The sequence below is a fragment of the Pteronotus mesoamericanus genome, unplaced genomic scaffold (genome assembly GCF_021234165.1).
Source record: "Pteronotus mesoamericanus isolate MK-2021 breed Mesoamerican mustached bat unplaced genomic scaffold, CSHL_Meso_final contig_169, whole genome shotgun sequence".
Lineage (NCBI taxonomy): Eukaryota > Metazoa > Chordata > Mammalia > Chiroptera > Mormoopidae > Pteronotus > Pteronotus mesoamericanus.
The window spans coordinates 26,445,726-26,459,127 of NW_026555068.1; the positions used below are offsets into that span (position 1 = coordinate 26,445,726).

Below are 13,402 nucleotides of genomic sequence, written 5' to 3' on the forward strand. Positions count from 1 at the left end.
TTTCATCCCCCATATTTTTATTGAAGGGAAACGAAAGCAGGTCGATATCCTGAAAGACTGATCATCTTTCATATATTTTTGGTACTTTCATGTTCCCATTCAGAAAATTCCCTTCCCCCGGGATTACGCCTGTTTTTACACAAGCTCACAGTCTCCTTTGACTTCTAAGATGCAGACTGCTACTGGCGAAGCCCAGGGCCCGGCTGTCCTTGTCCAGCTAAACTGTGCCACTTTCTCTGCATATGTGAAGGCTTACACAGCTTTATTAGAATCTGTACCTCCAGAGACCGCCTTTTTTAATTTTACATTTTCGGGTAGATCACATTTAAGGAATTAAAGAGAGCACTGATGAAATAGATGACTTCTTAGGAATGTGTTTAGAATCTGGCTTTACCTAAGGTCAGGGATTTCTTCCAAATGCACGTCGTATGCAGCTAGCCGTTCTTTGCCTGCTGCCTTGAGTTCTAATGGGACAGATTTAAAGTAGAAGATTGTCAGAATCATTTTAACCCACAAAATACAGTTCCTTAGGAAGGGTTTTAGGGGGAAAAAAATCTTCTGAAGGTCAGTTGGGGAAAAGATCCAGAGAAAAGGACTAGATTTGGACAAACAGTCAAATAGCGTGTTTATCGTCTTGACCCTGTGTTCAATGTCCTGAAAAAGCTAGTCCCTCGGGGGCTGTGGGGAGTCCCTTCACTCCCGCAGGACCCATGGGGCGCTGTGAAAACATCCCGTGGCCTGCGCACTGCCCTCTGGTGCGATGGATAAGTGAAGGCAGCAGGTATGGGCACGGTGGGTAACGCCAAGAACTTCTGGGGGTATCGGTTGTGTCAACAGAAGCCAACAGGCCAGGCAGGTCTCAGGAGGGCCATTTGGGTCACCAAGGTTCTTTGATGGAGGGAAGCAGCGACCCTCTCCAGGAACAGCAGCTGCCTCTGCAGGGCCAGAATCCTTCCATCAACGGGCAGAAGTGCGGGACATAGAAGCCTCTTTGAACTGAGGCTCACGTTCGTTAGTGAGCCCTCTTACGCTAGTGCCCGTTCATGCTCATCTTCTCCCTGATCCGGCCAAGGGAGCGATTGTGTCGGGGTGGGGTCATGGTCCCGGGGGGCAGCTCTGCCCTTTGCCCCTGGTGGCTCTGGGGGAGTAGTGTTCTCCTGGTGGTGCCTGAGGGGGCAGACTGATGCTCACGGGTGTGTGGTTAAGGTCACTTCTTCACTTCTGGATTTAACTGCAGGGTTTGTTAAGATTTAGGGACCTGAAACACATACTGTACATACATAAAAATCTAGATCACCACAGGCACAGTCACATGGTATTTAAATTCAGCATGAAAGCACTTTTTCAGTTATTTAGGAGCAGATGTTTCAAAGGTATAGGTGTGATTGGCTCTTACTAAGGGTATGAAAATAACTTCCGTATCACTAGTGCGCTGAATGTGAAATACCAGATTTTATAAATACTTTGTATGGCTTTCAGTACATTCAGAATACCTTTGAAGATAAAAAAAAAAAGATCAATTTTCCTATTACAGAGACAACAAAAACCAGTCAATGCTCTAATGCAACTATGACCCTTAACACACCTTAATGATTTTGTGGAAATATGCTTCATTAATTTTGACTGACATGAAAATCATAGATTGTCACAAGATGTAAATCATTTTGATATTGTAATTTTGTTAACCTGCTGGTGATTTTATAGGCCAAGTATTTTCCCAGTGCTTTTAAAACCTTTGTCTAATGAGATTTCTTTCATACAGGTAGATTTAAATTTACAGTTATTTGTCCACATTATTGGTAATACAGACATCTTCACATAGTAAAATAAGTTCACTATTAGTTTGGGTTTTCATGCATAAGAAATCTAACAGTAAAACAACTTTTATAAATTTTAAAAATTGTTTTTCATATTAAGGTATTATATAAAGATTGACATAGTCAATAAAGATTGACATTTATAATTATGTAAAGAATAGTTAAAATTAACATTAAATTATAGGACATTATAGGTGTCAAAGAATAACAGACTTGCAGTTAAATCAATCCAATTTAGATTTCAGACAGAAATCGGGTTATTCTCTGTTGTCTTCATTTGCTAAATAGTGATATGTAATTTTTTCATATTTTATACATAAAAATATTAGTTCTTGTATTCATTAAAATATGGAATGTGATTATATATGTATAATTTAAACTCAGTGGTATCTTTCAAAGTAATTAAAGCATAAAATATAGGCTTCTTACTCTATCTAAAACAAAATAAAGAAAAATACACTAGGGTTTAGACTGTCATTTTTAAGTAAGGAAATTTTAGTACCTATAAAATACTTCTCAGATACACTTCATATTATCCATTGCATCTCTGAGTTGCATATATTCTTTTCTATAATTTTTTGTAAAGTAAAATTTAATGTCTTTTGAGAGGTTAGAAGTGGTCAATATAATAGGTAGGTACATAATATATATTTTCTCTTTTAAGAAGCTTATTTAAGAAAAATTTTAAAATATTAAGAAAAATTTTAAAATATTTTAAATACAACAAGTTTAAAGATAGTAACAACCACAATTATTTTAGTTATATAAGCACACTCTTTAGTTAGACAAAAACATTTGTATTATAAATTCTGTAAAAGAACTTGAGTACCGAACTACTATTCTTCCTAGTATGCATTAATGGAATAAATTTCAAAGTCAGAATTCTAGAACAATTGAAATACTTATAGCCATGCTTCAGGCTTTTAAAAAAATAACTGTACTTTTAATAAGTATTTTAAAAACCTGAATTTACATGATATATCCAAAATTTCAACTAACATCCTATTTACTTACAAAAATTTACTTCCAACTTTCATCAAATAAATTTTTAGAGTTAATATAAATTAATTAGAGATCATGTCAAAATCAATGTCTATACACACCCAGTATCTTTTAAACCAGTCAATTATCATCAAATGTAAATTCTCACACAGATACAACTGCATTTTGTTTTTACCCCCTAATGTTTTTCATATTTATATGATCCCTTTATAATTGGACATTTGAATTTCAGATACAAACCTTGGTCATGTTTTCTTTAAAAGAATAAAACTCAGAAGTATTTTGACTGTGTATCTATTCACTGATACACTTTAAACCCACACCCGAAAGCTTCTATTACATATGGGCTAACACCGCGGTTTGCTGTGCACCACACGGAGGACACGCGAGGCGGCTGTGAGCAAGGCGGTCAGCCGTGTGTGCCTCCCGTCGCGGCCTTTTGAGATAGCCCGTCGTTCAGGTGTCACTGGGTCCTTGCTATGCGTAGGTGAGACGCTGTTTTCGGCGTTGTACTCGTCTACATGTTTCAACATCTCAACAATAAACCTCTGGGTAACCATGCTTTCCATGCTTTGTGGAAGTTTTACACGCTCTTTTCCATGATTCAGTCCTTTATAATTTAAATATTATCTTCCTCCCAAATAGGGCTGTACTATTGTATAAAGGAGACACGTATCTTTTTTCTCAAAAGTATATAAATATTTTATTTTTTGAAGTTAATGAATAAAATCAATTGTTCTCCCCCTTCCTCCTCCCCCCAACCTTTGGCTCTTAGGCAACAAAGGTGTACTAATCAATAAAAGTCTTCAAAAAAAAAAACCAAACACCAAAACAACAAACAACAGTTAAGCCTGGAGAAAAACCTCCTATCAGAATGGGTTGAGTCGAACTCCAGTCCCTAAAGGTGAGAAAGGGTTCACTTTTGCCCACATCAAAGCATCGTTCAGCGAGACGGTGGACTTCCCGTCTTCAAGGAAACACACAGGGCCCTGCACAGGGAGAGGCAAGGGAAGAGGTGGTGAGGTGATACATTTGCAACAGGTTTTTAAACGTACAGAAACGACCATGCTCATAAAAAACCCACTGGTGATATTCAGGCCACGCTGATAGGAAATTTAAAAATATGAGATGTGACTTTGGGTGGTGAACACACACAATACAATGTACGGATGATGTATTATAGAATTGTGCATGTGAAACCTAATTCGATTAACTAATGTCACCCCAATAAGGTCAATAAAAAATATAAACATTTAAAAAATGAGAAAAATTAGATGTTTGCACTGCCACCAATACAGAAACATTTTAAAAGATCTTAATGTTATATATAACCTGATGCTGTCTTTTAAAATAGAGTTTAACTTTATAATTTGAATTCTTTACATACAGCAGTACTAACAATGATAATGATATGTATCGTTAGTTTATTGCTAAAAAGTTAACATTTTATAAAGACATATATGCCTAGTAATAGCCTGAAACATACGCTACTATTTTAATCATACAGTTGGGAAAATCATTTAAGCCAGAAATTTTGAACTTGCTCTCCAGAAGATGAAAAATATATTGCTGTGTGTGTGTCTGTATAATTTAAAATCACACCACTCATGTGATTTGCAGCATATTTATAATTTAGTTATATCAGTTATTTTGTACGTCAAGGGCTGTTCTAAAGAACTAAATGCAAAAAAAGAAAAACCAAACTTCTTTCAATCTATATTTCTCAGCTTTTAGAAAAGCATGATTTAAAAGACACAAAAAATTTATTTTCTTATTTATGTTCTAAAGTTACTCGGTTTTTGATTATGATTTCAAATGATACAGTTTAACAAATTATTTCCAGACATCGTTAACATCCATCACACGCAGTAGCAGCTTCCTGTTCACAGATACTTCCCACTTCACGGTTGCACCCAGAGCACATTAGCTTTCTGCTGAGACTGAGCTTCCTGGGAAGGAGCTCTCCTTCGAGATGAGTCATGTGCGCCTTCCTGCACGTGAAGTAATTAGTCGGCCCTCCCTAACGTGGGTTGGGAGCAGAGAACGTTAGACAGCACATGTGTTCGGCCAGTTGGCTCTCTCAGAAGCAGAAAAGGAAACAGAAGAGGAGAGAGGAACGTGAAGGTATCAGGTACCAGACTCAGCACCCAGAGTGCAGTGAGAGGCCCTGAAGATATATTGAAAAAACTGCATTGTGCATTTTCTCCTAATTGGAAGTTACGGAGTTTACTGCTTTGGGATAATAAACACATATACAATGGCGTGTCCTGCCTGTTTTTTGGAATAGACTGGCGTGTTCCGAAGACTTAGTTTGCAGTGTCAAGTTTACGGTAGTTAGGGTTTGCAATTGTCGCAAGCCATTTATTGACTGAGTGGAAATCTCCGTCGGCCTGGCGTGTGAGCGTTAGAACTGCAGTTAGCCACTTGGCAAGAGAAGGGTCAGAATCGACTTACTAAGCGTGACCGTGACTGGGAGGCGGAGTCCCTCCCGTCCCGTCTGCAGCCCCAGCGAGCAGCTCAGGGACACTCCCGCTTTGCTTCACGGGCACACCGACCGCTGGCCCTGGCGCTGAGGTGACGAGGGCCTGCCTCTCCTGGAGGGATCGGCCTCCCGGGACGGCTGGCTGGCTCGGGAACCGCTCCCCGTCTTCACTGTGACCGGGCATTAGGGGCCACCCTTGGGGGATGAGCTGTTCCTCATGACTGCTTATAAACTACTAACGGAGACGATGCAATCACATTTAGTCTGTTATGATAATTTCTAACTGTCGCTTGGGTCCTTTATTTAATTTCCCCGAGGAAATGGCCTATATGTATTTTAGAACACTGGTTACTAAGTACACCTATCAGTTGTTACTATGTATGTCTGTTACATGACTTGCTTTTATGCTAGTAGCCCAATGACCCCCGAGTTTATTTTAAGGAGAGAGAATGTTTGCGCCGGCTATGGAAGAAGCATTAGGGGACAGCTTCCTGCTGGGCCTCCGGCCCCTTTATATGTCCCTGCTTGTAGTCAGATTAAACTTGCTTGAAAATCGCATTTCAAAAACTAACCAAATAAAATGATGGGAATGCATGATGCCTGCGCGCCATTGGGCTGTACCTGGATTTTTAACCCCGTAAGGCAGGAGACGTGACTGTCGGAGTGGCTAGGCAGGTGGGAGCCCGTCACGTGACCGGGCCCGGTCAGTCCTCTGAGCGGCTCCTCTTTCAGCCTCTTCCGTAAAGTTGCGTAAACCGCTCTCTGTGACTCAGAAGGGGGTGTATACGGAGAGGCTTCCGATGACCTACGTTTTCAACAGACATTGCGTTTTCATTTGTGTAGAATCATGGCATGATTAAAGGTTAGAATAGAAACAGCCCCCGATGACTGTTTGGGTCCCCTGTATAGATGATGCCAAATCAACTTTAGACTCAATTTATAACACAAAACAAACAAACAAAAAAAAACTTAATAAAGGAAGCATTGTAAATTGTTACTGAATATCTGCTAAACAAACCAAGGTTCATTATTTTGCTAAGGGAATAAGGACGATCTACATTTTGAATGGGCATGTCTGTGATATTCAGTACCCCCTTCCGGACCCCAGGTTTTGCATCTCAGCCACTCACTGGTTGACGGGCTGCGTGCATGCTCTCCACGCGTCCAGCTCCTCAGAAAGGCGTTCGATCGTTAAAGGCACGGCCACGTCCCGGCGTTTTAACAGCTGGCTGAAACATGGGAGAAAGAGAGTAATATCTGACATCTAAGTCTAAGGTACCAAAAACGCCAAGGAACTTTAAATAACTGCAGTTTTTGACTCGACAACTATTGTTCAGAGGTAGATGTGTAGAGCCGGACGCGTGTGTGCGCGCGTTCATGTGCTCCCTCGTGTATTTAGTCTTGAGGTCCTGGCAAGCCACAGATGTCCAACAGCTGCTGGTGGACAAGTCTGAGTGAGCGAGGGACGAGCACATGAGCCGCACGAACGTGTGGAGAGCGGCCACACAGACCAAGCACCGCTGCAGGCCAGCCACAATGGCTCCGATGCGGGGCAGTGCGTGTCCGGGCTACGATGCGCATTAGGAGCAAGAAAGCCAGGGGGAGGGCGGGCAGGGAGCAGCGTCCGCCAGCGGGAGGGGATGGGAACGCTGACTGCGGTGTTTCAGAGACCGGTGTGTGAGAAACAGCGACAGCCGTGGCCGCCACGTCTGTGTAGAGGAAACAGACGGAATTATTATTATAACAGACGGGGCTTTAGATAAAGAATTCTAGCCTTAGCTTCTCTAGTAAGTTACAAACTTTTTATGCTTCCCAAGGAACTAATTAATGGAGATACAAAAGTAAAGCTGTTTCAGAGATAAAAAGAAAAAGAACCTAAGACCTTAGAGAGGAAGTAAGGGCAAAAGTGAGCCTCTCGGTAATGTACATTTTATGGTCACTCCTGCCAGCTGTCATTATTTTGCTGGGACATAATAAGAATTGGTGAGGAAAACAACAGGTATAAATACCCCCCCCCCCCGCACATACACACATCTAACATTTCGGTAATGTTATCTCAAATTGGTGGCTTATTGGGTTTTTTGAACCCCAAATCGTTAACAACGTGGCTAGCGCCCAAATGAATGAATTAAAAATGCGGCCTCCCTGCCTCCAGTTTCGCACGGGACAGCACTTGATCTGCCCTGTCGTTTTTGAAGACGCACTTACTAGGCACAAAGCGTTGTTAGAGAGAGAGGAGGGGAACCTGGGTGGGTGGATGGCAGCGGCGCAGCCCGGGGTCACAGTGATGCAGGTCCCGGCCGTGGCGGGGCGCGGAAGGCACGGGTGGCAAGGGGGAGCCCAAGTTTTGTGGGCCTGTGACGTAACAGTAAGGACCTGGAATGTTCTCTGGGGATAGTGGGGCGTCTTGGAGAGCTCTCGGGCAGCCTGGCCCTCCAGGTGGTCCCCAGGGTGGGCTGACAGGGAGAAGGATGGGGGGCTGGATGAGGGGCTGCGGGGGGCGCTGTCACTAGGTGCTGCAGGGAAAGCACGTCACCTGACCTCCCCCCGCCCCCCAGTCGTTTGATTCTGGATGACAGTGGTATGATGACACCCTCAAAGGCAAGAGGGACCATGGGGGAAAGAGCAGGTGTGCGAGGGAAGGTGGCCGTAAGGCTGAGCACGCTGAGCTGAGGGCTGGGGCCTGGCGGGCTGCCCGGTCCCCACGTGGGAGCTCAGAGAGGAGGCGGTACCTGAATCTAAAGTGAGCTGTCTCCATGGGGACAGGCGAAGCCATGGCTCGGTCAGGCTCCTGAGGACACAGTACGGTCAGGGGGGAGGGGGGAGGGGGAGGGGAGCCGGGAAGAGGAAGGAGGGGAAGACAAGGAGAGACAACGGGGAGAGAGCAAAGCTTTGGGGGACCCGATGGGAGTGGACTGGGGAACCCACACAAGACAGCAGAGCCGTAGCCGACGGGGCAGTCAGGGAAGGTCTCCGAACCAGCAGAGCTGAGCTGCTCTCCTTACACTGACCTGTCTCCCTTAACTAGGCACGGCCTGTCCTAACCTCCTCCCTCACAAATCAAAGGCCCTCCTTCCAGCCTCCATGTTATTTTGAGCGGTCATTTTCTCTCTCCTTATTTTCATCACTACCGAAGTCACCTACCACTGAACGTATCACACTACGTAATCTAATAATTCCACAGGGTACCCCCTATTGTCCTATATTTTATAGTTAAAAGCTGTTTTTGAACGGTGGTTCTGCTGCCAGCGCAGACACACACGTCTGCTCGAGCCTGAATAGTACCAGTTCCTGCTGTTCCTCCGTCGGCTGCAGGGGGCGACCTGTGCCTGCACCTGCACCCAGACCCGCACCTGCACCCACACCTGCACCTGCACCCACACAAGACCGGCCCCAGACGGGGGAGGCATCAGGAACCAGAAAGCCTCACTTCTCTCTAAATCCGGTGCCGCCAGGACAGGTCCTCAGGAGAAGCGCGTACCCACAGACTTTCAGCATTTTTGGGAGGACCCACCCTGCCAGCTGGCAAACCAGGAGGCTTGGACGTGACTTTTAGGGAAGGCACGGTGGATTTTATTCCTGAGTAGACCACGTTGTGAGCGCCATGGCTGAAGGTCAGCAGGCTGTTAGAGGACAGGGGCTGGGCAGGCAGTTATACCCACACGGACAATTTTGAGTTTGCCGCCGCTCCCCAACCGCCTGTACTTTGCTTCTCTCCCCTGGCTGAAATACCTGGACTTTCATATTCCTTGCAAAGCAGGGCTCCACAGTGCTGGCCCGCGAGACACAGGCACCCCACCCCGAGGGACTTTCCTCCCTGCCTCCCACAGTCTCGTCCCCTGGGCTCGCCCCCTGGCACTTGCACCTCTTCCCTGACAGCTCAGGGCGCCGCCAACACAGCCTGCGGGGGCCTGGAGGCTACCTGGCCACCATAGGGATCTCAAGCGGGAGGAGGAGGCCCAGAGGGTCCAAGCAAAAGCAGGGAGGACCCCAGGTCCCGATGGAACAGGCCAGCCGCTGAGCAGCCCTGAAGTGTGACCTCCAGTGTCTCGACAAGAGACCCCTAAACCTGTGTGTTCCAGCTAGAACTAGGACCGCTGCTATTTACAGCCCCATTGGCTCCTGATTCACGCAGCTCACCGGGCTCTGGCACACAGCACGTGCTCAGCGAGTAAGTGGACGCATGCAGTGCACACTGGTGCCTTCCTGGAAAGTCGCCGTCTCAGAGAGAGGCGCTTCTCTGTCTAACAGGAGAGAAGCTGCTTTACCTCGTGTACTCATAAAGCGCTGGCACGATGCTCCCGTACTGTCTCCTGACAGCTAGCAGCGCTCCGACGTAGCCGCACAGCACAAGCAGCTCATTTCGAGCTCTGAAACAGAGTGTATTTAGTTTTTTTAAAAGTCCATCATTTGAGCTACAGAACCTTACTTTCATATGTAGCCATTGTACTTGTGTCTCTATATTTTAATAAGTCGCATTTATGGCAAAATATGTTTAGAAAATTTTCTGAACTTGAAGATGTTTTATTATTCATCAGGTGACTTATTCAGGCGTCATGCTCTATAACAAGTAATTTAAAATAAAAATCTTAATTACTGAACTCCTGCTTTCCTGTTTTTCTCTGTCCCCTGGCTGGCTGTCCACGCCCTTGTGCCCTCAGGAACTCATGCGGTCAGGCTGAGGGGTCCCCAGCGCGCTGCCGACCCTAGGCACGGGTGCCCCGCTTCCTGCCGGGGAGCCCCACCCCCGTGGTCAGGCCGCGGCATCGTCCGCTCCCCACGGGCCTTAGAGCCGCAAGAGCCCAGAGCCTCCGCGACAGGGCGGACTCAGTGTCTGAGGACGTCAGCGACAAGGAAAACAAGATCCTTCAATGACACTCGCTCCTCTGGACGGTATCCATCTTTCACTTTCTAGAACTTTCACTCTGCCCCCAGCCTCGTACGCTTTGCACGTGCTGGATAGTTAATGGACATGGCTACCAGTTTCTCGAGACTCGACATCCAGAACCAGGAAAAAGCTCTAAATGAGCCCCATTTGAACCAGGTGCGTGCGTGTGGGTACTACCCACCGATAAACACACGAACACCAGGTATTAGTAAATGGGGCCACTAAGGTTTATGACTTCTGTTTCAAAGTGACCTCTGTTTTTTTTTTCTTAAGATTTTAACAAATAAAAACGTATTTTTTTCTACACACACATCTCCCTGTCCAAGATAATCTTATTTCTTGGTCTAAACACCCAAAACCATACAGCCATTTTCAAACATTACGTAGGCTCAGTTATGAATTCTGGAAAAAAGTACTCACTCAGTACATGTATGCAAGAGTAATTTTTCAGTACGAATATAACTCAATAGGTCAAGAATGGGATAAACGACATCCAAAGTCCAGTTGGAACTCTTGATGTATCCTGGCAAAACAGAACCAAATGGGTCTCTAAGTAACAGTATTAAGGCTTGTTCATCCACTTTTCAACCTAATTGATTAATTCTCTTCCTGCCAAACCGACCCACCCCTGCTTTCGAGATGATGGGCATTGAACTGGTGACCTTCTCTCAGGTCCCATCCCGCGCTGTCAGCAGTCTGCCTCCTTTTTACAGTTAGGGTGGCGAGGGCTTAATGTCAAAGCTTGTTAGCGCTATGGATGAAAATGTCAAATCCATGAGACTTGAAATTACGCTCACAACTAAGCACTCACCCTTGACGAAGTCAATGCCGATAGGAAGGGCTTTTTCGGGCTCTTGACTCAACAAGTAGTACTTCACAGCTTCGAGCACACTGCCGTCTGCCCAGGCGGCCTCAGCCAAGCGCGTGCATTCTTCGACTGTGGGAAGCTTGCACTGGAGAATGTTTGGTTTGGTGATAATGTTAGCAAAACGTAAAGGGGTAAAAGCAACAGTATAAGCACTAAGTGCATCCCATACACCTGGATACGTTTTTCTTGTTAGAGCTGCTCAAAATAGATGTGAATAAAATAATTTGTATTAGGAGAATACATTTATGAAAATATCTTGAAGGTGTAATAATAATAAATAGGTATTACCCAGTGAGTTTATGGTTTTGGATCATTCAAATACCTAATTAAAGAGGCAGAAAGTAACCTGTCTCGGTTATGATATTGGAATTACTTTCTGTAAATGTAATTTAGAGGAAAAAAAAGGCCGAGATTAGTTATTTTAGAACAAGTACGCTGACCAAATCAAAGACTACACTGAATGTAGAAAGCATAAAAGGTTCACTCTCTCATGACCTCTACACAATTCATTCATTTCGCTGTGCCTTTGAGACAAAGCAACTTCATTTCAAATAGAAAGGCGAAAAACGTACCAGCTCCGAAAGTTCTGGGCTTTGACATTCTGAAATATGACAGTGTTGATTTGGAGCCTATGAAATTTCATTACTGCAACATGAAAAAGCAATACCCCCGTTTTCTCCATTTTTATATCCTGTAAAAGCTGAGTCTATTCCACTATGTGTATCATATTCTGATGACGTTCGTGACTTGTGAAGTCACAGTGTTCGAGCTCGTCAGCGTGTTCCCGAGCCACGCCTGCAGCTGAAAGCTGTGTCCCGCTCAGCAGTCTGTGGCCACCACCGGGGGCGGGGGAGGGGGTGCTTCGGCGGACGGTGCTTTGTGTTGGGACCGCAGGAGGCGTGGCCCGCCCACAGCGGGGTCACCGCCCCTTCCCCTGTGACACACACCGCCCTCTTCTCCTCACTTTCCTTACACCTCCCCTTAAGTTATTGTTCAATTTACTTATTTATTAAAAAACTTATTCAATAGTTTCATATTTTGTTGTTCAAAAATTAGGAAAAGTGAACATTTGAGATCACTCAGTTTCTCTCAAAATAATTACGACAATGGCATGAAAGGGCCTCTATTGCATATGATGTTTCATCTTGTTTTCCCATCTCTACTCACTAAATACCAGTTATTTATTGAGCAGCACAGTAATGTGCTTGGTACTGGGTCTGGCTAGATGAAACTAAAAGTTTCTTCACTTTAATGGAGGCTCAAAGAGATGAGGAAATTAAAAAAAGGTTCCCATTAAAATTTCACATTCAAAAAGAATAGAAGGAGAGGAAGGGAATCATCCCTGTAGTTCTCGTCCTGTCTGAAAATCCTAAAGGTTATATAAGTTAACATAGTATTTGCACGCATACATGTTGGTATTACTTGGGAAACTGTCCAGAGTTGCTAACACCTCTACACGCACTGACTAGTCTTTCTAAAGTGTTACCGGTGCATTCTGACCAGTGAGGGTAACTGTGCCCTTGCAGACTGAGACGGGAAGCCCCCCGGCCCATCACTAGCGGCTGTGTGATTGGCTGAGCATCTAGCTTCTCCGAGCCTCGACGCGGACAGCCGCGCCCGCTGCCTCCGAGGGCCGCTAGTTAGTACACGCGACAAGGCGACACGGTCCAGTGTAATTGAGAAACGACGTCCCCAGTCCTTCTCCATGTCTTCTAATTTCAACAGAATGATATTTTTTTTTTTTACTTGTCGTGCTTATTGAAGCAAAGCACAGCTCATTTAAAAAATGACTCATGGCGGACAAAGCGTATAAAGAAGTTACAATCCCTTATCTTACAACCCATTGGTAACGCTGAACATTCATCCTTTCACAAGTGTTTTCCCTGGTACCACTCACACTCGCGCACACACGCACACACACTCACGCACACACACGCCTGAGGTCTAGCTATGTGAACATCGTGCTCAGCAAGCAGCCATTATTGAATGAATAGGGCCACTCACACGCTGGGGGGAAAGTCAAGGCTCATATGAGTAAAAACGGCCATTTCTAGAGTTAAAAATCAGGAAATGTATTATTTATATCTTATCTTTTTCTTAAAAAACTGTACCTATCTTCTTAAACATGCTGTGCCATTATTTTCAAAATGAAAAGCCCATGGCATGTGCACAGTTTCATAATCTGCTTTTTACCTGTTTTATAGCCATCTTCCGGTGCCAATAAAACCAGAAACATAGAAACGTACTGCAATTCATAGAAACACCCTCCCTCCCTGTGGCCGAACATTTTGGTTGTTTTACATACGGCCTCGGTTGGTAAATTCCTATATTCTGCAGTGGAGGAC

The 13,402-nt window shown here is 44.7% G+C and overlaps 1 protein-coding gene across 4 annotated transcripts in view; it reads right to left on the bottom strand.

The window, feature by feature from the left end:
* Positions 1–3,688: 3,688 nt before the first annotated feature.
* The window catches only part of WDR17 (WD repeat domain 17), a 56,107-nt gene continuing 46,393 nt past the window's right edge, over positions 3,689–13,402 (bottom strand). For all 4 annotated transcript variants that reach the window (XM_054565826.1, XM_054565827.1, XM_054565829.1 and 1 more), the window contains 6 exons: positions 11,001–11,142; positions 10,610–10,712; positions 9,570–9,671; positions 6,432–6,530; positions 5,923–6,106; positions 3,689–3,808 (listed from right to left, as the gene is read on the bottom strand). In XM_054565826.1, coding sequence (XP_054421801.1) covers positions 3,689–3,808; positions 5,923–6,106; positions 6,432–6,530; positions 9,570–9,671; positions 10,610–10,712; positions 11,001–11,142 — 750 coding nt within the window. The remainder of the gene's footprint in view (positions 3,809–5,922; positions 6,107–6,431; positions 6,531–9,569; positions 9,672–10,609; positions 10,713–11,000; positions 11,143–13,402) is intronic.